The sequence below is a fragment of the Canis lupus genome, chromosome 19, assembly GCF_011100685.1.
Source record: "Canis lupus familiaris isolate Mischka breed German Shepherd chromosome 19, alternate assembly UU_Cfam_GSD_1.0, whole genome shotgun sequence".
NCBI classification, from domain to species: Eukaryota; Metazoa; Chordata; class Mammalia; order Carnivora; family Canidae; genus Canis; species Canis lupus.
This window is the reverse complement of record NC_049240.1, coordinates 39,535,813-39,556,526: the sequence shown is the minus strand read 5'-3', so window position 1 is coordinate 39,556,526 and position 20,714 is coordinate 39,535,813. Positions and strand designations below refer to the sequence as shown.

Genomic DNA, 20,714 nt, shown 5'->3' with positions numbered 1-20,714 from the left:
GTGGTTTAGCACCGCCTGCAGCCCAGGGTGTGATCCTGGAAACCCGGGATCGAGTCCCACGTCGAGCTCCCTGCATGGAGCCTACTTCTCCCTCTGCCTATGTCTCTGCCTCTCTCTCTCTCTCTCTCTCTCTCATAAATAAAAAAATAAAAAATAAATCTTAAAAAAATTTTTTTAAAAGGAGCAATAATCCACTTGAAAAGGAAGAGTTGTATAAGGTTTTTGAGGTAGTAGGAATGGTTAAGTTTGGAATCACAGGTGAAGAGATTTGCCTTAGAGAAAAGAAGAAATACCTCTCTTGTTACAAAGGGAAAGAAAATGAGGATGAGTGAAAGTAACAAAAGCTAAAAATTTTCAGATGATGAATTCTCTTTTCTCTGTGCAGTGGGACATTTGAAAGCCAATAAGCATGGGTTCTGATATGGAGGAAAATATTTAAAGGTTGAAGTTGTTTTTGTAGTTTGCTAGGGGAAATACAGCAATAATAAGAGCTAACCTTTTTACAATGCATACTATGGTCCAAGCACTACTACATGCATATTTTATGCACTAAGTCATTTAACTCTCATCACTACTCCTTGAGGAATAGGTACTGTTTGCCCCTTTTAAAGATGGAGAAACTAAAACACAGAGTTTGACTGACTTGGCCAAGGATTCAGATTGAAAATGATAGAGGCAGGATTTGAACCCAGATAGTCTGGCTCCAAAATACATGTACTTGGCCATCACTGCAGTAGGATAACTGAATAAATTTAATATCTGTTAGTGACCCTGGGTTTAAGGTGGTGTCTTTTTCTTATTAGTGATTTTTAAGCATCCTTGTGCAAGCATGGAGAATATTTAGAATTTAAAATTTTATATGTTCTATGTGTTATGATTTTTAACACCCAAATAAGATTTATTCATGCTTATGCTATGATAATATAAATTTGATCACTTTATTGACATGGCCAGTAGGTAAAGTTTAGAAAGAAACTGAAATTTTTTTTAAACTTGAATTTAATTTTAAAAGAATTAGATGAACTGAGGGGATCCCTGGGTGGCTCAGTGGTTTAGCACCTGCTTTCGACCCAGGACATGATTCTGGAGTCCCAGGATTGAGTTCCACATTAGGCTCCCTGTACAGAGCCTGCTTCTCCCTCTGCCTGTGTCTTTGCCCCTCTCTCTATCTCTCTCTCTCTCTCTCATGCGCGCGCACGTTCTCTCTCTGTCTCTCATGAATAAATAAAGAAAATCTTAAAAAAACAGAAGTGCTAGATTTCTATCTACAGATATATTCATAAGAGAATAAAAGTTGTAGTATACAAAATCAGTATACAGATACCTATTGCATTCCTATACACTAATAATGAAGCAGCAGAAAGTGAAATTAAGAAAACAGTTCCATTTACAATTGTACCAAAAACAATAAAATATCTAGGAATAAACTTAACCAAAGAGGTGAAAGACTTGTATTCTGAAAACTATAAAACATTGATAAAAGAAATTCAAGATACAAAAAACTGAAAGACCTTTCAAGCTCATGGGTTGGAAGAACAAATATTGTTAAAATTCCTAACTACTCAAATCCACGGATCCAATGCAATCCCTATCAAAATGCTAACAGCATTTTCCACAGAGCTAGACCAAACATACCCAAAATTTGTCTGAATAGCCAAAGCAGTCTTGAAAAAGAAAAACAAAGCTGGAGGTATCACAATTCCAGATTTCAATTTATGTTACAAAGCATCAGTAATCAAGACAGTATAGTACTGGCACAAAAATAGACACATAAATGGAATAGAACAGAAAACCCAGAATAAACTCACAATTATATGGTCAGTTAATCTTCCACAAAGGAGGAACCATAACAATATATTTCTAGATATATCTCCTGAGGCCAGGGAAAGAAAGGGAAAAATAAACTATTGGGACTACATCAAAATAAAAAGCTTCCACACAGCGAAGGAAACCATAAGCAAAACTCAAAGACAACTAACAGAATGGGAGAAGATATTTGTAAGTGACATATCCAATAAAGGGTTAGTATCCAAAATATATGAAGAACTGATACAGCTCAATACCCAAAAAACAAACAATCCTATTTAAAAATGGGCAGAAGACATGAACAGACATTTCTCCAAAGAAGATGTATAGATGACTAATAGACACATGAAAAGATGCTCAACATCACTCATCATCAGGGAAATGCTCCTGTCAGAATGGCTAAAATCAAGAACACAAGAAACAACAACTGTTGGTGAAGATGTGAAGAAAAAGGACCCCTCTTGCACTGTTGGTGGGAATACAAAGTAGTACAGCCACTTTGGAAAACAGTATGGAGTTTTGTCTAAAAAAAATAAAAATAGAATTACCTATGATCCAATAATCACACTACTGGGTATTTACTCAAAAAATGCAGAAATACTAATTCAAAGGGATACATGCACCCATATGTTTATTGCAGCATTGTCTCCGGTAGTCAGATTATGGAAGTAGCCCAAGTAGTTCATCAGTAAATTAATAAAGAAGATGTGGTACACACATACACACACGAATGTTATTCAAACATAAAAAGAGTGAAATGTTGCCATTTGCAGTGATATGGATGGAGCTAGAGAGTATAATCCTAAGCAATATAAATCAGTGAGAGAAAGACAAATACCATATGATCTCACTCATATGTGGAATTTAAGAAACAAAACAAGCAAAAGAAAAGAGACCGAGAGAAACCAAGAAAGAGACTCTTAACTATGTAGAGAACAAACTGATGGTTACAAGAGGGGAGGTGGGTGTGGGGTATGGAGAACATATAGGGAATAAGGATTGAGAGGTATGTTTATCATGATGAAAACAAAAATTAAGTGAAATGAGAAAAAAAACATATCTAGAAATAAGAAAGTAACACTTCCAGTAGTTCCCCTAAACCTTCTTTGGAAGTGAAACTATTATTTTCTATGGGAAAATTTTGTCATGGGGCTCAGTGAAATTGTGCAACATACTAACATTATAGTATGGAACTTCCATTCTTCTTCTGAAGGAGGTCTGCTGGATTTGAAAATATTTACTACCAGATTTGAAAATACTTCTTGGGCTGATAATACGGTTTCTAAATTAAGAACCATGGGCAGGGGCAGCCCAGGTGGCTCAGCGGTTTAGCGCCACCTTCAGCCCAGGGCATGACCCTGGGGACTCAGGATCAAGTCCCACATCGGGCTCCCCGCATAGGGCCTGCTTCTCCCTCTGCCGGTGTCTCTGCCTCTCTCTCTCTCTCTCTCTGTCTGTCTCTCATGAATAAATAAATAAAATCTTAAAAAAAAAAAAAAAAGAAAGAACCATGGGCAAGGGGAAGGGATTACAGAAGACAAATTCTTAGCCTTTCTTTTGTGAGGGTGGGTGGGAGGGTGGGTGGGAGAATAAGCAATGCATATTCTCTTTTACTTTTGCACTTTCCTTTCCTCTTATAAGATCATTTTAAAGGATAAAAGATAGGTCAACTATCACGGATAAATTAGTAGAAGCAGTATAAGGTGAACAAGATAAATGTATAAAAATGAGAAGCAGAGAGGATATTGATTGGGAATGGACAGATAAAATGTGATATATCCATACAATGGAATGTTACTTGGCAATAGAATGAAATTAGGTACTGATACATGTCATAATATGGATTGAAAACATTTGCTAAGGCACCTGGGTGGCTTAGTGATTGAACGCCTACCTTTGGCTCAGGTCATGATCCTGCAGACCTGGGATTGATTCCCACATCAGGCTCCTCGCAGGGAGCCTGCTTCTCCCTCTGCCTGTATCTCTGCCTCTCTCTGTGTGTGTCTCTCATGAATAAATAAATTAAAATCTTTTTTAAAAATTCTCCTAAACTTGCTAAATTAAAAAATATTGCTAATAAAGAGCCAGTCACAAAAGATTACATTATATTATTCATTTTATGTGAAATGTCCAAAATAGTCCAATTCATAAAGACAGAAAGTAGATTAGTGTTTATCTAGAGCAAGGGGTGAAACAGAGTCCAGGGTGGGGATACAATGGCTAAAAGGTAGAGTTTCTTTTTAGAATAATGCAAATATCCTAAAACTATGGTGATGGATGCACAACTCTGAATATACTAAAAGCCATTGAACTGTATGTACACTGTAAATTGGCAAATTTAATGGTCTATGAATTATATCTCAAGAAAGGTATTGTATTTTGGGGGGGGGGGTTGTGTTTGTTTCTGTAAAGAACCCAGCTTCTTTTGTCTTTCTGCTTTGGCTATGGTAGTTCACTGAGTGTTCTTGATGGCTTCAATAGTAGCCCCAAGTGGCTTCTGCAGTTCCTTAGATTAAATATAGACCGTAATGTCCAAAGCAAGACAAAGCTTTCCAAAGAGTCCCTTGTCAGGATTTTGTTAGAAGGCTCCTACAGACTTCTTCCATTTCTTATTAGTCAGAATCACTTGCATGAAGAATAGAAGTGCTAGGTTTGCTTAGATCAATCACAATTCACCATGTGTTGATTAAAAAGGGCCTGAAGACCTTTCCTTAAAGCCCATTGGCCATCCCATATGTAAATAACACTGCATTTGCTCTGGAGCCTAAGAACTTCAAATTTAAGGAGGAGCTTCTTGTTTGTTCATACTCCCTCAACTGGAATTTGTGGCAGCTAAACAAACAAACAAACAAACAAACAAAAAATCATTCCAATAGTTATTAAAATGGTAAGGAAGATTTCAGGCAAAATCATTGCAAAGAAGTCAACTCCTTTACAGTTGTAGAGAGAAATCACTCAACTCTGAATACAAGAACCAGTGGAGGTTTATAGTCAGTCACTGAGCAGGATTGGGGGTAGAGGGGTTAGTGGATACAAAATTACTAAAAGGAGACATTAAGGGCAGGAGGATTCTTGCTCAAGGAAGACCAAGGACTTAGACATTGTAAGTAGTGGGTGAGGAACTTGATCAGATACCAAGTGTTGATCAGGTAGCAAAGGTACAGGCTTTCTTGATAAACGGACTCTGCAGGATTCTTGCTGAGACTGGGCTGTGTAGGCCTGGCCAGGACACGCTGAGGCCTCGTCAAGAGGGCCTGGGAAAACCATTTAAACTAATTAAAGGGAACAAACTAACTGAACCAAACTAATGTTTGATCAAGGAGAGAGTCTGTGTCATAGTGCACGTTTGATTTTTTTTTCATTCGTTATTTCTCCCTTCTATCATTTGATTAAAAGCTGACAATTTAATATCAAGTAAGTTTCATCAGGCTTTTTTTTTTTTTAAGATTTTATTTATTTATTTATTCATGAGAGACACACAGAGAGAGGCAGAGACACAGGCAGAGGGAGAAGCAGGCTCCCTGCAGGGAGCTCGATGCAGAACTTGATCCCAGGACCCCAGGATCAAGTCCTGAATCCCTGAGGTGTCCCTCATCAGGTCTTTAATGCAGTTTAGGTTTTTCTTAGTAAGCACTTTTACTTCGAAAAGCATGATATATACCTATTCACTAAAAAAAATTTTAAGAAATTTTAGCACATATTCCCTTCATTTCTGTATTTCTTTAAATGAGATGTAGTGTGTAGTCTTTGTTATGTAATTTAGAGCTTGAACAGACACATTATTAACAGTCTGTTTCAATAAAATACAATTGTGAGCACAAAAATTTTTTCAACTTCTACAAAACCTGAACTAGCATAACCAAAATGCTGATCAGGACCTGCCATTCCAACTTAATTTGTACTTAAGATAGTTTGAAAGCAAATCCTGCTCAGGTAGCTTAAAATATGACAATGCAGTGACGGTACTAATTAGAATAAAATTAGCATGCTTGAATAGTACATTTTAAAATGCACTCTTTTCCCCCCACCCCAGGACTATTATGTTTTTTTTCTTTTTCTTTTTATAAATTTTTTATTGGTGTTCAATTTGCCAACATATAGAATAACACCCAGTGCTCATCCTGTCAAGCGCCCACCTCAGTGCCCGTCACCCAGTCACCCCCACCCCCTGCCCACCTCCCCTTCCACCACCCCTAGTTTGTTTCCAAGAGTTAGGAGTCTTTCATGTTCTGTCTCCCTTTCTGATATTTCCACTCATTTTTTCTCTTTTCCCCTTTATTCCCTTTCACTATTTTTTATATTCCCCAAATGAATGAGACCATATAATGCTTGTCCTTCTCCGACTGACTTACTTCACTCAGCATAATACCCTCCAGTTCCATCCACATCGAAGCAAATGGTGGGTATTTGTCGTTTCTAATGGCTGAGTAATATTCCATTGTATACATAAACCACATCTTCTTTATCCATTCATCTTTCGATGGACACCGAGGCTCCTTCCACAGTTTGGCTCTTGTTGACATTGCTGCTATAAACATCGGGGTGCAGGTGTCCCGGCATTTCACTGCATCTGTATTTTCGGGGTAAATCCCCAGCAGTGCAATTGCTGGGTCGTAGGGCAGGTCTATTTTTAACTCTTGAGGAACCTCCACACAGTTTTCCAGAGTGGCTGCACCAGTTCACATTCCTACCAACAGTGCAAGAGGGTTCCTCTTTCTCCACATCCTCTCCAACATTTGTTGTTTCCTGCCTTGTTAATTTTCCCCATTCTCACTGGTGTGAGGTGGTATCTCATTGTGGCTTTGATTTGTATTTCCCTGATGGCAAGTGATGCAGAGCATTTTCTCATGTGCATGTTGGCCATGTCTATGTCTTCCTCTGTGAGATTTCTCTTCATGTCTTTTGCCCATTTCATGATTAGATTGTTTCTTTGCTGTTGAGTTTAATAAGTTCTTTATAGATCTTGGATACTAGCCCTTTATCTGATAGGTCATTTGCAAATATCTTCTCCCATTCTGTAGGTTGTCTTTTAGTTTTGTTGACGGTATCTTTTGCTTTGCAAAAGCTTCTTATCTTTATGAAGTCCCAATAGTTCATTTTTGCTTTTGTTTCTCTTGCCTTCATGGATTTGCAATCCCATTCTAAGAACCTAAGAAAAATCCTAAAGTTTATTTGTTACCTGAATATTTTGGTTCTCATTCTCATAGGAAGCAAGGTCACAATGATCATTAAGTTACCAGGCTAGTCCCAAGAGAGTGTTTAGTGCATTATATAATTGAACTTTATAATATTAATATTAACCATAAGCCTTTCTAAATCAGTGATTAGAAAGAGTGGGGAACAGGAGGTTTGGGCTTTGGCATCAGCAGTTCTGTTTGTAATGAGGAAGGGATGGTATCAGTGGAGGGGACTCTGGCAGAAATAGCTTGCCACTCATCTGAGACTTGGGGTACAGTGATTGTATAATTTGAGTCTGCAATGGATGGTCAATAAATGTACCTTAAAAATACTCCAGCTTGACATGTGTTTTTTGAAAGACTTATCACAGTAAATACAGCTCTTTAGTCAAACGAGCGGTTTATTAAAGTGGTTCAGTTACCATAGCAACATATCTGGAATTTATAGTTTCTTATTTTGAGAGGACTTCATTTCACTTTCCGAGGCATTGAAATCCAAGGCTAAAGTTCTTAATGGCCTCCAGTTTCACTGTATGATGAATTTCTATTGTTTGGAAAATTTATACATACAAAATATAACTTGCAAAATAGTCATGACTTCATAGTCATGTGCATTAATTTTAAATAGGTATTTTTCAATTTGGAAATACCTTTCTTTAAATTTTTTTTATTATTAGCAAAGCTAAATATGATCATAGTTTAATGAGGAAAAACAGCTATTTCAAAAAATAAATATTCTCAAGTTATTCCCCAGAGGCAACCACTTTCTGTTCTGTTAGCTGTTTTATTTTGTTTTTTAGTATTTACTTCAAATCCCTCAGCAACATGTTTATATTGCTTCTTGGTTTGTATTACTGCTTGCTTTGTGATTTTAGCTGTCATCAATTATTTGAGTCTCTGCATCCTTGAAAATGGCTTTATTCTACATTTATAATTGATTTTTAATTTGGCTCGGTATAAATTCTTAGAAATAATTTTCTCTCAGAATTACTAGTACTGATGTTGAGTAATTCAGTGCACTTCAGAGCTTTTATTCTATTTTAATTCTTTTCCTCCACTCCCTGGAAGCTTATAGAATTATTTCTTTGTCCCCAGTGTTCTAAAATTTCATGATGATGGACCTTGCAATCCCATTTTCTGGGTCCATTTTCATCCATTGTGAGGGATCCTCAGAGGACCTATTCCATTTTCCACTTTGGAAACTCAAGCTCTTAAGTTCTGTAAAACTTTTTCTGTTTCTCTGTTTATTTTCTTTCCTATTTTCTCTGTTGTTTCTAGAAATTTTATTATTCCAAAACATTGCCCTTTTGGTTTGGCCCTCTAATTTTCATATACTTTTATATTTACCCTATTATTTTTCACCTACTTCCCAGAAGACTTTTTCAGCTTCACAACCTGTGAATTTTTAATTTCTGTTATTAAACTTTTAATTTCCAAGAGTACTTCCCTCTCCTTCCCCCTTAATCATTTCTTTTTTGAGCATCCTATTGTTTTATAAATATAATCTCTTCTAGTTACACTGACTAGAAACTCTATACATGGATATGGCTTAGAATATGGCCTTCAGTAAAGGGTGATCTGACTGGATGTCTTGTTGAGGAACTCTCAATATCAGAATCTTTAGTCTTTTCTCCTTGGGTTGTCTGATTCCCTAGAAAGCAATCATTTTATATGATTCTTCTCTCCTGTGTAGAAGGCATAAGCCTCTTTATCTTTTGGGGGATATGGGAGGATAAGAAGACTGAGGGAGAAGGCAGACCTCAGCATTTATTATGTAACTTTTATTTAATTCCTATGATTTTTGTAGGATAGCCTACCATCAATGGATGATTCCTTTATCAAGATACCTTCTGTTTTACCCTCTCCAGAAAATAAATCTTTCTTTTTGCCAGGGTAGGTTGGAGAAGTACTCTGTTGTGTGGAGTAGGTGCAGAAAGGATATAGATCAGTGTTACACATAATCAGCTACTTAAATATTCTTTTGACCAATCCTCCTGTTGTCGCCACACCCCCAACCTCACTTCCCCTTGCACCATTTCCTAAGCCTTTTTATGTTACTGTATTCTAAACCACAGGCTTCTCAACTTTCCATATTGTCACCTTAGGAGCTGTTAGGTTGGCAAATCATTTACTAAACTAAATTTTCATTTCCAAAGTTTTATTTTTGTTTTTTCTTTAACATTTATTTATATGAGAGAGAGAAGCTGCATGAGTGGAGGGGAGTGGTAGATGGAGAGAATCTCAGGCAGATTCCCCATTGAACGTAGAGCCCTACACAGGTCTCGATCTCACAACTCTGAGATCATGACGTGAGCAGAAATCAAGAGTTGGCCGCTTAACCGAATGAACCACCCAGGTACCCCTAGTTTCCAAAGTTTTGTTGCTAATGATCCCTCTGCAGTTCTCTTTGTCAGTGTACACTTTGCTATCTTTTAAATACAGCATTGAGAGGGAGTCTAGGTTCAAATGTATTCAATTGCTCTCTTTTCCCTAAATTTCTGAGTAGCTATTTTTTAAGTTACAAGTTATAAGTAGTTATTTTTTAAGACTATATTCATGTTTTAGATTTAATTGATGCTTTAAATTTAATTCCTATTTAATTCACCTCATAGTCTTACTCTTAATAGGTAACTTGTCCTCAAGTTAACTAAGAAAAGTCTTTTTATTCTGAGCTTTCTTGATTTTTTTCCTTTTTACCACATTTTCTCTTTTCTACCTCTCCTTTCTTCATAAGTCCCCCTGTGCTCTCAAACCTCCCTCCTATTAGCTTCATCCCATCACTCCAGTCTCGTCTACAAACGTCTCCATCCTGGAGACAAGCTAAATTCCCTCATTTTCCATTTCTCTTAGCCTGTCTACATTTTAAATGGCCTGTTTTTAAATGTACTGAAGTTTTTTAGTTTAAAAAAAAAAATGAATGAGAGGTGCCTGGGTGGCTCAGTGGTTGGGCGTCTGCATTTGGCTCAGGTTGTGATCCCAGAGCTCAGATATGATCTCGGTCATATCCAGAGAGCAGGAGCCTGCTTCTCCCTCTGCCTATGTCTCTCTCTCTCTCTCTCTCTGTCTCTCTGTCTCTCATGAATAAATAAATAAAATAAAATCTTTTTAAAAAATGAATCAATCAATTTTCCTTAATCCTTAGGCTCTGGTCTCAGCTTTCTTATTTTTTAGTTTTCTCTTTCAAAAAAATGCTATTCATCATTTCCTCCTTAACCCTATTCCACTTAGTCTTTTATATGAGCTTTTTTGAAAATTACCTTCTAAACAAAACCACCAACCCCTTTTTTGGCCACAGCCTCCTATTTTCCATTGAAACTTTATCTTCAAAAAAAAAAAAAAAAAGGAAAGAAACTTTGTCTTCTCATTCTTGTTGTGGAATGAGAAGTTTCTTTACTTCCCAAGTTGTTGGATTTTTTTGTCTTTGTTTTCCCTCTCTTGTGTCTCTTTTTCCAGTTTCCCCTTAGATGTGAACCTGTATTTCCATAGGCTACCTAGAGAACAGAGCAGTTGAAAGGTCATAGAAATTTTTGACTTTTAAAAAGTTTTTCTTGCTTTGTGAAAATAAAGTGATATGATTTTTTAATAAAAAATTATATACTGTTAATAAAGTTTAACTTTTAATATTTAGGCAGGTGCCGTAAAGGACTATATTAAGATGATGCTTCAGAATGATTCACTTAAATTTCTGGTTTTTGCTCATCATTTAAGCATGCTCCAAGCTTGTACAGAAGCAGTCATAGAAAGCAAGGTATGTTATCACTTTTCTATAAAATTCTTTCTAGAATGGAGATTTTTAATACACTAAACATCAATTGTAGTCTTGTAATTGAGGGGTTTTTATGGCCTTGCTTAAATGATACATTAATTATTATTAGATTTTTCTTATAAATTATACTAACATTATATTACTATTATGTTAATGATATACATTAAACTCTTTCTTTTATTCCAGACTTATAATTTTCCACTGATGTAATTTTCTGGATTGATTAAAATATGCTGACTTGATAGGCTATATTGTGAAATCCATTATTGTTATTGGATATACCATTTGAGACTGATGTAGGCAGTTAAAAATTAAAATTTTTCTTTACCTGCAAGGCAGCAGCCTTAGAATATGGATAATGTCGAGGGGAAACAGAATGAATTCATCCAGTTTTAGTACTCAGCTGCTGTTACACCTTTTAAACTTCCAGATAGCATACTCTGTAGAGTATGATTTAGAATAAGATATAATACAGATGAGTTTGAAACATATGGGCCAGGTACAGTCTCATACGTTTCTCAGGTAAGCTCCCCGAACCTATTGGCCTTACTTCATTTTCTTAGGTTCACCTAATTCCCCAACAGTCTTATCTGTGACAGCATCTGCGATTTTTTCTTTTTAGAGTTTAAATCTGTCCTCTCTCTTTATGTGCTGAGGGCTTTTAGAGATGCTCAGGAACAACCAGAAGGAATTTCCTGACAGATTATGTGAGCTTAATATACATGTAGCAGTAAAACCACTTGTCTGTGTAGATAGATTTTTAAATGCAGGAATTAAGCTGTGTTTTTTAAAACTTTGTGTATATTTTTTGAGTGTTTGCCAGTATGTTTATTAACATTGCCCAAGAAGTAATTCTAGTGTTTCCTTCATACAAAGATTTATGATAATATAATACAATAAAGTACTATCCATGAAAAGATGCTCTCACATTGATTATCATATCATATCTTTAAAATGACTTTTGAGGAAGAGTTAAGTAACCTTAGAAATATTTTTTAAATGGTTGGGCAATAAAATTAGATTCATAATATTTTCTTACTCTGATTCCATTAAACTTAAAACTTTAAAACTACCAGGATCTATTCTAAGTATAGCAGTCTCTTCTCCCCGCTTCTGCTTTGCTGATGTGTTTAGAATCCCATTTAACATCACTAACAGTTAAAAATGGTAGGCAGCCATGGGTTGGAAGTGAATTTCTCCCAATCTCCCTAGCCTGATAATGTGTGTTTTCTTTAGAAAGACTGTTGGAAGAATTTATAAGCTTCCTTATTGGATATTAAATGGATCAATGATCAATGTATATCTGTCTGTGAAGACATAGAAAGTTAATATGGGACATTCTATTTAATGATTAACTTGACTATTTCCTTATGAAAGTGAATATTTGTCTGTCTCACCTATATAAGGCTACGTTTTCCATAGAAGTCCATATATAAATGAGACTTTGAAATTCAAGACTCATAGTGAATTTTAGAAAGTTGAGTAATGAGTTCTTTTTAGCTGCCCTAACACACACTGATTGTTCTCTTTTCCTAACCCGAATAATTCCTAGAAGACAGCACTGTTCAGCTTAGCACTTAATGTTTTCCTACTTTTTTAGAAATGTGTGTGAATGTCTTGATTTCCCCAACTCAATGGGAGTGACCTTATCACTTATTTCTGTTAAGTTGAGGAATGAAAAAAAAAAAAGAATTCGAATGGTATACTAAAAAAGATCTTTTCCCAGTTAATATTGGGATATTTCAGAAGTAAATGCACTACACTTCATGAATCCTTAATAATGTGGGTAGAATCCTCTTTTCTCCCTTTTCCCCTGTTTGGCTTTATTTTTACTTTGGAATCAGTGAATCTGTAACTTTAAAGTTAGCATGTGAATTTACACAGAATTTTACTAAAGATATTAGCTTAATTCAGTGATGATTTATGGAGCCTCTGTTTTATACAAGGTATCAAACTTGGCATTGATGGTATGAGGATGAATTAGACATAGAGCCTATCCTCAAGTAGATTAAAAGATTTAAAAATATGGAATTGTTATAAGAAGCTATTGAGAAATTTGGTTAAGATACTTCTTTTTTTTTTTTTTTTTTTTTTTAAGATACTTCTTATATAACATTTACTAACCTTTTATCTTAACCCATTTCTGTATTGATATGTGAGCATAAAAATAAGGTATTAAATACATAAAATGAGTTGGGTGGATAGGGATTTGTGCTAATTTTGCCATTTCCCTTGTTGATACTAGACTCGCTACATTAGGATAGACGGAAGTGTTCCATCTTCAGAAAGAATACATCTAGTTAATCAGTTTCAGAAGGATCCCGATACTCGTGTGGCTATCCTAAGCATTCAGGCTGCTGGCCAGGTAAGAAATTTCTGGTGTGAACTTAATAATGAAATATCATTAAGATAATAAAAAGATCATTAACTATAATTATAACTTTATATCAAGATAAAGGTGTAATAAGTATTCTACTTTGGAGAGTGCTAGAAAGCATAATAGAAGGAGACCTCAACACATCTGACTCAAATCTTCCTAAATTTTCAAGGAAAGAATTTCCTAGATGAGTGTAGTTAATTTGATTGTAATACTTTTGCATGACCTTTTTTCTTACTTTGCATTTGCATACAATTTTCCTTTCATTTCTTATAGCACTTACCTTATTTGATTGGTTTTACTAGAACCTATGAGGAAAGGTAGCCTGAGGGAAGAGAACTCTTCCGTCTGAGAACTTTTTATGCAGCACGCCAGGCTTGACCCTTAGGATTGGGTTTGGCTGCAAGTATGTGAAAACCCAAATTAGGGGCCCCTTGGTGGCTCAGTGGGTTAAACATCTGCCTTCGGATCAGGTCATGATCCCAGTGTCCTGGAATTGAGCCCCGCATCCCATCGGGCTCCCTGCTCAGCAGGGAGCCTGCTTATCCCCCTCCCTCTGCTACTCCCCCTGCTTGTGCTCTCTCTCTCTTTTCCAAAAAGAAAAAAGAAAAAAAAAAAGAAAAAGAAAAGAAAACCCAAATTAAGAATGACTCAAATACACAAAGTTTTATTCTTTCATGTAGACCTTCCCAGGTGCGCATGGTAGTTCCACAAGATCCTTAGGACATAAGCCTCTCCTGGCTTTCTGCTTTACCATTCCAAGCAGGTATCTCTAATTTAAGAGAGCTGCTAGAGTTCCTCCATCATATTTGCAATCTAGGCTGCCAACTGGAGAAAGGAATGCTTCATCTCATTCACCTGCAGGTTGCCCCATGGTTACAACTAACCTCAAGGGAAGCTGGGGAAAGTAGCCTTTATTTTGTCTAGTCACATTAAAACTCAGGTGTTATGTTACAAAGAAAACAGAGCTGACTAGCTGTTATGAAAGACAATACCAGTCTCTGCCACACTATGTAAGGGAGATTCTTCTGGACTTTTTTCTACTAACATTCTACAGTATTTTGATATAAATGTCTAAGCCAGGGTATTTAACATAGGGAAAAATTATTGAACATATTGCTGTGCATCCAACCTGGTATATAGCGTATCTGGCATCTTCTGTAGACACTGGAATCTGAACCAGAGCCAAAGATTGGTTTTAGCCAGCTAATTGATGTCTATAAAATTATATAAAGAAAATAGCTCTATGATGAAAAAGAAGTTCTAGAACTCACCAGGAGTTATAACCAAAAGGAGGGTTGTCTCAACATTTCCCTCATGTTGGATTAAACCTCTAAGTAGTCTGAGTATTATATCTGTTAAAATAATCCAGCCAGAGAGAATATCTCAAAAAGAACTTAAAATTAGAAATGGAGTACTCATAGCATGGGAGAAGAAAAGCAGAAGGAAGCCAGGCAGGAGGATCTAGGGGTGGCTTGATAAAAGACTTTCTGAAATTAAAATTGTATAGGCCACCCATATTTTATTCAAGACTGTATTCCCAAAGACCTGGTATAATTCAAAACTCATATACTTGAACAGTAGTATGTTCATAGGAATAAAGGAAAGTACAAAAGACTTTGTTCTTGGGGCTGTGAATCTTCCATTGTAGTTTAGTAGTATCTTAGAGGCATGTGGGTCTTGCCAGCCTATTTCCCTACTTTATTCTTATATGGTTATATGATGCTTCTAACACACTTAAAGGTGTTCATCCCTCTTTAAATACTACTTCTTATTTTCCAGCATCATCTCTAATATTTTGTGGTATTTCCTGTCCTAAATAACAGCACAGTTGAGTTTGATGGTGGCTGGGTTCACCATGTTTCTATCACTTCTAACTTGTGTTCCAAAGTGATGGATCTTTAGTGAATTTTTCAGCCTGAGAACTAATGCCACCATTTAATGAATGCTAGTATGATATTGTTATGTGATATAAAAATATTTTAGGTTAAGGTTATATCAAAATAACAGCATGCAAGTCACAAAGGTCATTCACTGAAAGAAGTTTCAGTGCATGTGAACAACAGCATGGATTAGATTGATTCTCTCAAAGGATGGTAGGTATTTCTTTCAACCACATAACATCATTTACTACTATGTGGCAATGGCTTAAGCATGGTTCGCATTTCACCCAGCCTTTAAACTTCAAAATCATGCTGTTTTGGACACATTCTTAGTTTGAGATTTGCATTATTTTTCATATGGTGATTATAAGACAAGACTTAGTTAATACTTATTAATGACATTATTTCAAACTCATGTAAAATGCAATTGCTGCAGAAGAAATTCGGTTGTGTTATATATATTGAAATATAAGCCAATAAACTTAAAGGTGCTTGAGATGTAACATGAGAAATTTCATAGGAAGAGAACAGTGTGACTGGAGACATTATTTTCTTGCTTTATAGAACAACACTATGAATTAAATGAATAGAGCAAGTCATTGCTGACTGCCTAGTTGCTATGGATACCATGTGTTGGAAATTATATTCTCATTTATAATGCATTTTATTAGATTTTCCAGTGGTAATGTGAATCCAGTCCTGATCAGAGGATAAAGTGATTTTGTTTATATATATATATATATATATATATATATATATATCTCCATCAAACTGACTTGAAATATTGAAATACCTTTTAAATATGTTTTTTGTAGTTTACCTGGCCATTTGCAATAAGCAGTCTTCATTTGCCTTTCATGAATTAAATTTTCTTAATTTGACTTAAAACAAAAGACTGATTTGTTTTTAAGTCCTTCAGCTTTCTCTTGTTCATTTAACATGATCAGGAAGACTTTATTATATCTGGCTCTATGTTACATTCTGTTTATTTGAATCTCAATTTCTTTTCTTTATTTTGCTTAGGGTTTGACATTTACTGCTGCAACTTATGTTGTATTTGCTGAGCTGTATTGGGACCCTGGACATATAAAACAAGCAGAAGACCGTGCTCACCGAATTGGACAGTGCAGCTCTGTGAATATTCACTACCTTGTTGCAAATGGGACTCTAGACACCCTTATGTGGGGGATGTTGAATCGAAAGGTAAAGCTTGAATTCAAACCAAGTTACCAACTTACTCATTATGCAGAGCCTACATAAATTAAGAGGCTGAGTTGTAATGTTTTCAGGCAAAGGATATCCAAGCACACTAAGATAGTGATGCTGATAGGGACCAATGTTAAAAAAGTCATCAGTTGGTAGTATCATACCTATCCTCTATAATAAGGGAGAGATATGAATTTATGTATGTTCTTACTATATTTTGAGGTCTTCATCTACCATTTTAGAGGGCAGAAGAGGATGAGGTAGCAAGGAACCATAACACTGTCAAACTCCAAGTCCTTTTTTTTTTTTTTTAGATTTTATTTATTTATTCATGAGAGACACACACAAAGAGAGAAAGAGACAGACAGACAGACACGGGCAGAGGGAGAAGCAGGCTCCATGCAGGGAGCCTAATGTGGGACTCCATCCCAGGACTCCAGGATCATGCCCTGGGCCAAAGGCAGGTGCTAAATCACTAAGCCACCTAGGGATCCCTCCAAGTCCTTTTTGTAAGGTAAAAATAAATTCTTACTCAGACGGATTGAGTTCCCTGCTAATTTTGGACAGAGGACAGCCTGTACCAGGACTCCAGAAAGGGTATGAGGGACACTCCTTGCTCTATCCACTCAACTGTCTCTTCTCCCGAACTTGGGGGGTATTTATAGAAAGGATTTGACTAATTATTAGAGGTTGTTTTTCAAGCACTGAGTATAAAGTTTCAAAATGGCCAGTCATGTGGGTTCAATTTCAGAGTTTATAAATATTAGAATAAAAGTTTTTATAAGAAAAGCGAATAGTATAACTTCTCTAGTTAGACATTTTCCTCATTAAGTATAGGAATCGTCGATTTGGTAATTTGGTTGTAATTTTGAAAAATTTTATTACCAAAGTCCATGATAGGTTGAAACACTAAGAGTTTCTTTTGTGAATTGTTCATGGTTTAAGTGCAAAATAAAATCACTGCTTAGTAATTGTCAGCTGTGAGAGAACTTTAGTAAAATTCATCTGCTTCTTCATCTTACAGACACAAGTCACAGGGAGCACACTGAATGGTAGGAAGGAACAGCTTCAGGCTGAGGAAGGTGATAAGGAAAAATGGGATTTCCTGCAGTTCGCTGAAGCTTGGATTCCGAGTGAAAGCTGCGAAGAGCTCAAGAATGAAATTTTGTTCACTCATGTAAGATTATATGACAAACTCTTTTTTTTTATTTTTTAATATCCTAAAACTATATCATTTATTTTTAATTTTTTATAAGATTGTATTTACTTATTTGATACAGAGAGAGAGCTCAAGCAGGGGGAGGGACAGGCAGAGGGAGAGGAAGAAGCAGGCTCCCTGTAGGGCAGGGAACCCAATGCGGGCTCAATGGGATCATGACCTGAGCCTAAGGCAGGTGTTTAACTGACTGAGCCACCCAGGTGCCCCTATCATTTATTTTTTAAAATAGCAAATTTAAATTGTTTATCTTGTTGAAAGGAGCTCCACATACAGCTGGAAAATCTCTTAGAACCGCAAGATGACACTGAGAGGAGGCTGCACCAGTGGCTTTGTATCTTCCAACAGTCACATGCCATGCTCACTATTGTCCTTAGAAAAGCAAGCTCAGTAGAATCAAGCCTTCAGAAGAAAATGTAGGTGGCTATATTTATGATCCAGAGGACAGGGAAAAATGTTACATTGGCCACAAAGTGTAACACAGACAGGTCACAGACTCTGTAAAGATATTTGTATTACAATTTCCACAGTATATAAGAATTAATACAAGTTAGTAAAACACAAACAAGCCACCAGGAAAATAAGCCAAGAATGTGAGCATTAGAGGACACCTGAATAGCCAATAAGCACAGAAAGAAGCTCTATCTCACCAAGATAAGGCAAACTGTAAAGGCAGGTTTTTCCCTTGACAATTATTAAGTAATCTGTAGCGTGGTGCTTTGAGATTATGTGGCTGTCCTGTTTCCAAAACCTTTCATCTCGTGGTCTTAGCATTCACTATGATCTTTGTCTGAATCAGTTTTGAGATAGTGGTTTTTATAATTTTATCTTTGCTTCTGTATTTATTAGCTGGCATTCTTCTGTAAAGATGAACTTTATTTTTCCTCATTTAAGAAAAATATCACTAGAACTTGAGGATGCAGTTACTATTAATGTGTGCTATTTTTGCACGCATACATACATTTTTGCATGGCTAGATTAATATGTATGTGTGCATTTTTAGTTCATAAATTCACTCTAACTCTCCAGTTCACATCCAGGACCACCAGGTTCTTTTTTACCTTCTCTACATATCTCAGCGAGTGTAAGTATTTATGTTTCCCTTATCCAACAATAAGAACTCTGGTTCCTGACATCATCATCGTATTTGCTCGGTAGCTTTGTCCTTCCAACATGCAAAATACTTTTAAAATAACTACACTAATACCATACTTTACACCTACTAGACTGGCAACATTGAAAATACATGACATACCAAAAATGTTAGGAACATTTTATATACCAAACCCTAATAAACTGCTGGGGAGGAGTATAAATTGTTGTTAACTCCTTGGAAGAACAATTAGGCAATATCCGGTAAAGTTGGAAATGCCCTCCAACCAAATCGTTCCATTTCTAAAAATATCTTCTTACCCATGGGTATAAGGATACATGTACAGGATATTTATTGAATCAGTTTATGGAATGCTATATTGGAAACAACCAAAATACTTATCAGTAGGAAAATGACTAATACTTAAATTATCTTAAGATACCATTTAGAAGTTAACATGATTGGATAGATTTATATGTTTTAACATGACCAGATTTTGAAAACATAAAATTATTTTTTAAATGCATAGCACATACATACAAATAATATTAGGTATTTACGAATATATATGTATATTTAATCAAATATATAAACATAGATTGGAAGAAAACATATTACACTTGTAATACTGATTTTATCTAGAAGGATGGGTAAAAAATGTAATAGCAACTTCAATAGAAATATTTTATTTTAAAAAAGAAGAAGAATTACAGTATTTGTAAATTTTGAATGGTGAGTATGTCTCTGTATAATTACAAATACTGTCACAGGCCATATATAATCTAAGAAATTATACATTAGGAAAGTTTATAGTCATCCAGACTGGTTTTTTCTTCTAGCCCTTTTGGTACAATATGGTGTGAGAGAGAGAGTTTAATGGTGTTTTGTCTTGTTTTGTTTTGTTTTGTTTTTGAGTATAGTTGACACACAATGTTGTTAGTTTGGATATATAAGATAGTGATTTGAAAAGTTTATGCATTATACTGTGTTCTCCACAATGTAGCTATTATCTGTCCCCATGTATTTCTATTACAGTGTCACTGACTATATATGCTTTATGCTGTACCTTTTATTCTTGTGACTTATTCCATATAGGGGAATTTAATTTTAATTTTTGAAAAAAATTGATCAGATATTATAGGAATACAATTAAGGTCTGCAAAGTTTAGTTCCATAAGAAGAAACCATGTTTTTATGTGTAATGTTACTAAATTTTTTATGTCTCTTATTTTGAGAGCAGGTACTTTTTTAGAATGATGGTTACTAGAATGGCATTCTGTCAAAAATTGCTAAAAAAAAAATAGATGGACTACTATTAAGACTTTTTTCCTTTGTTTAAAAAACTACTTTCCTTTTGGTAGTGTTTATATATTTTGGTCTATAAAAAAAACCAATAGATGTTTTTAAAATATGTAACTAAAACTATGATTTGTAGCTGCTCATTCTCTAAAAGTTCTTAACTGTTGAATTAGGTTTAAGGCTTCATTTTTAAGATGAGTATTAAGAATTTGAAATGCATCTTCCTACAAATATATATATTTATTGTTTTTAAGTGTGTCTGAAGAAAAATATATATCTTTGTACAAAGTTTTAAAAAAATCACCCAATCATCTTTACCAAATCTTTCTTTGCCAAGTGAGGTGTTTTTTTTTTTCACAGTTTAGTGTTATTTCACATAGACTTTTCAATGCATATCTTTTTTTTTTACCAGAAAATATTTATTTTTTCATTTTTACTGAGGTAAAATACAGCATAATAGTTCAATATTGTATACATTACAAAGTGATTACCACAGTAAGTCTTGTTACCCATGGTCACCATTCAGTTAACCTCCTTCACCTATTTTAGCCATGCACCCTCTCCCTTCCCCTTCTTTTTTTTTTTTTTAAAGATTTTATTTATTTATTCATAGACAGAGAGAGAGACAGAGAGAGGCAGAGACACAGGCAGAGGGAGAAGCAGGCTCCATGCAGGGAGCCCGATGTGGGACTCGAGTCCGGGTCTCCAGGATCACACCCCAGGCTGCAGGCGGCACCAAACTGCTGCGCCACCGGGGCTGCCCTCCCTTCCCCTTCTGACAACCACCAGTGTGTTCTTTGCATCTATGAGCTTGGTTTATTTTACTTTAATTTGTATTTTTATAGACTCCACATTTAAGTAAAATCATACGATATTTGTCTTTCTCTGCCC

The 20,714-nt window shown here is 35.6% G+C and overlaps 1 protein-coding gene across 5 annotated transcripts in view; it reads left to right on the top strand.

Annotated features, from left to right (window-relative positions):
* The window catches only part of ZRANB3 (zinc finger RANBP2-type containing 3), a 299,116-nt gene that overhangs the window by 229,746 nt on the left and 48,656 nt on the right, over positions 1–20,714 (top strand). For all 5 annotated transcript variants that reach the window (XM_038565063.1, XM_038565064.1, XM_038565062.1 and 2 more), the window contains 4 exons: positions 10,612–10,731; positions 12,995–13,114; positions 16,033–16,212; positions 17,240–17,392. In XM_038565063.1, the coding sequence (XP_038420991.1) occupies positions 10,612–10,731; positions 12,995–13,114; positions 16,033–16,212; positions 17,240–17,392 (573 nt within the window). The remainder of the gene's footprint in view (positions 1–10,611; positions 10,732–12,994; positions 13,115–16,032; positions 16,213–17,239; positions 17,393–20,714) is intronic.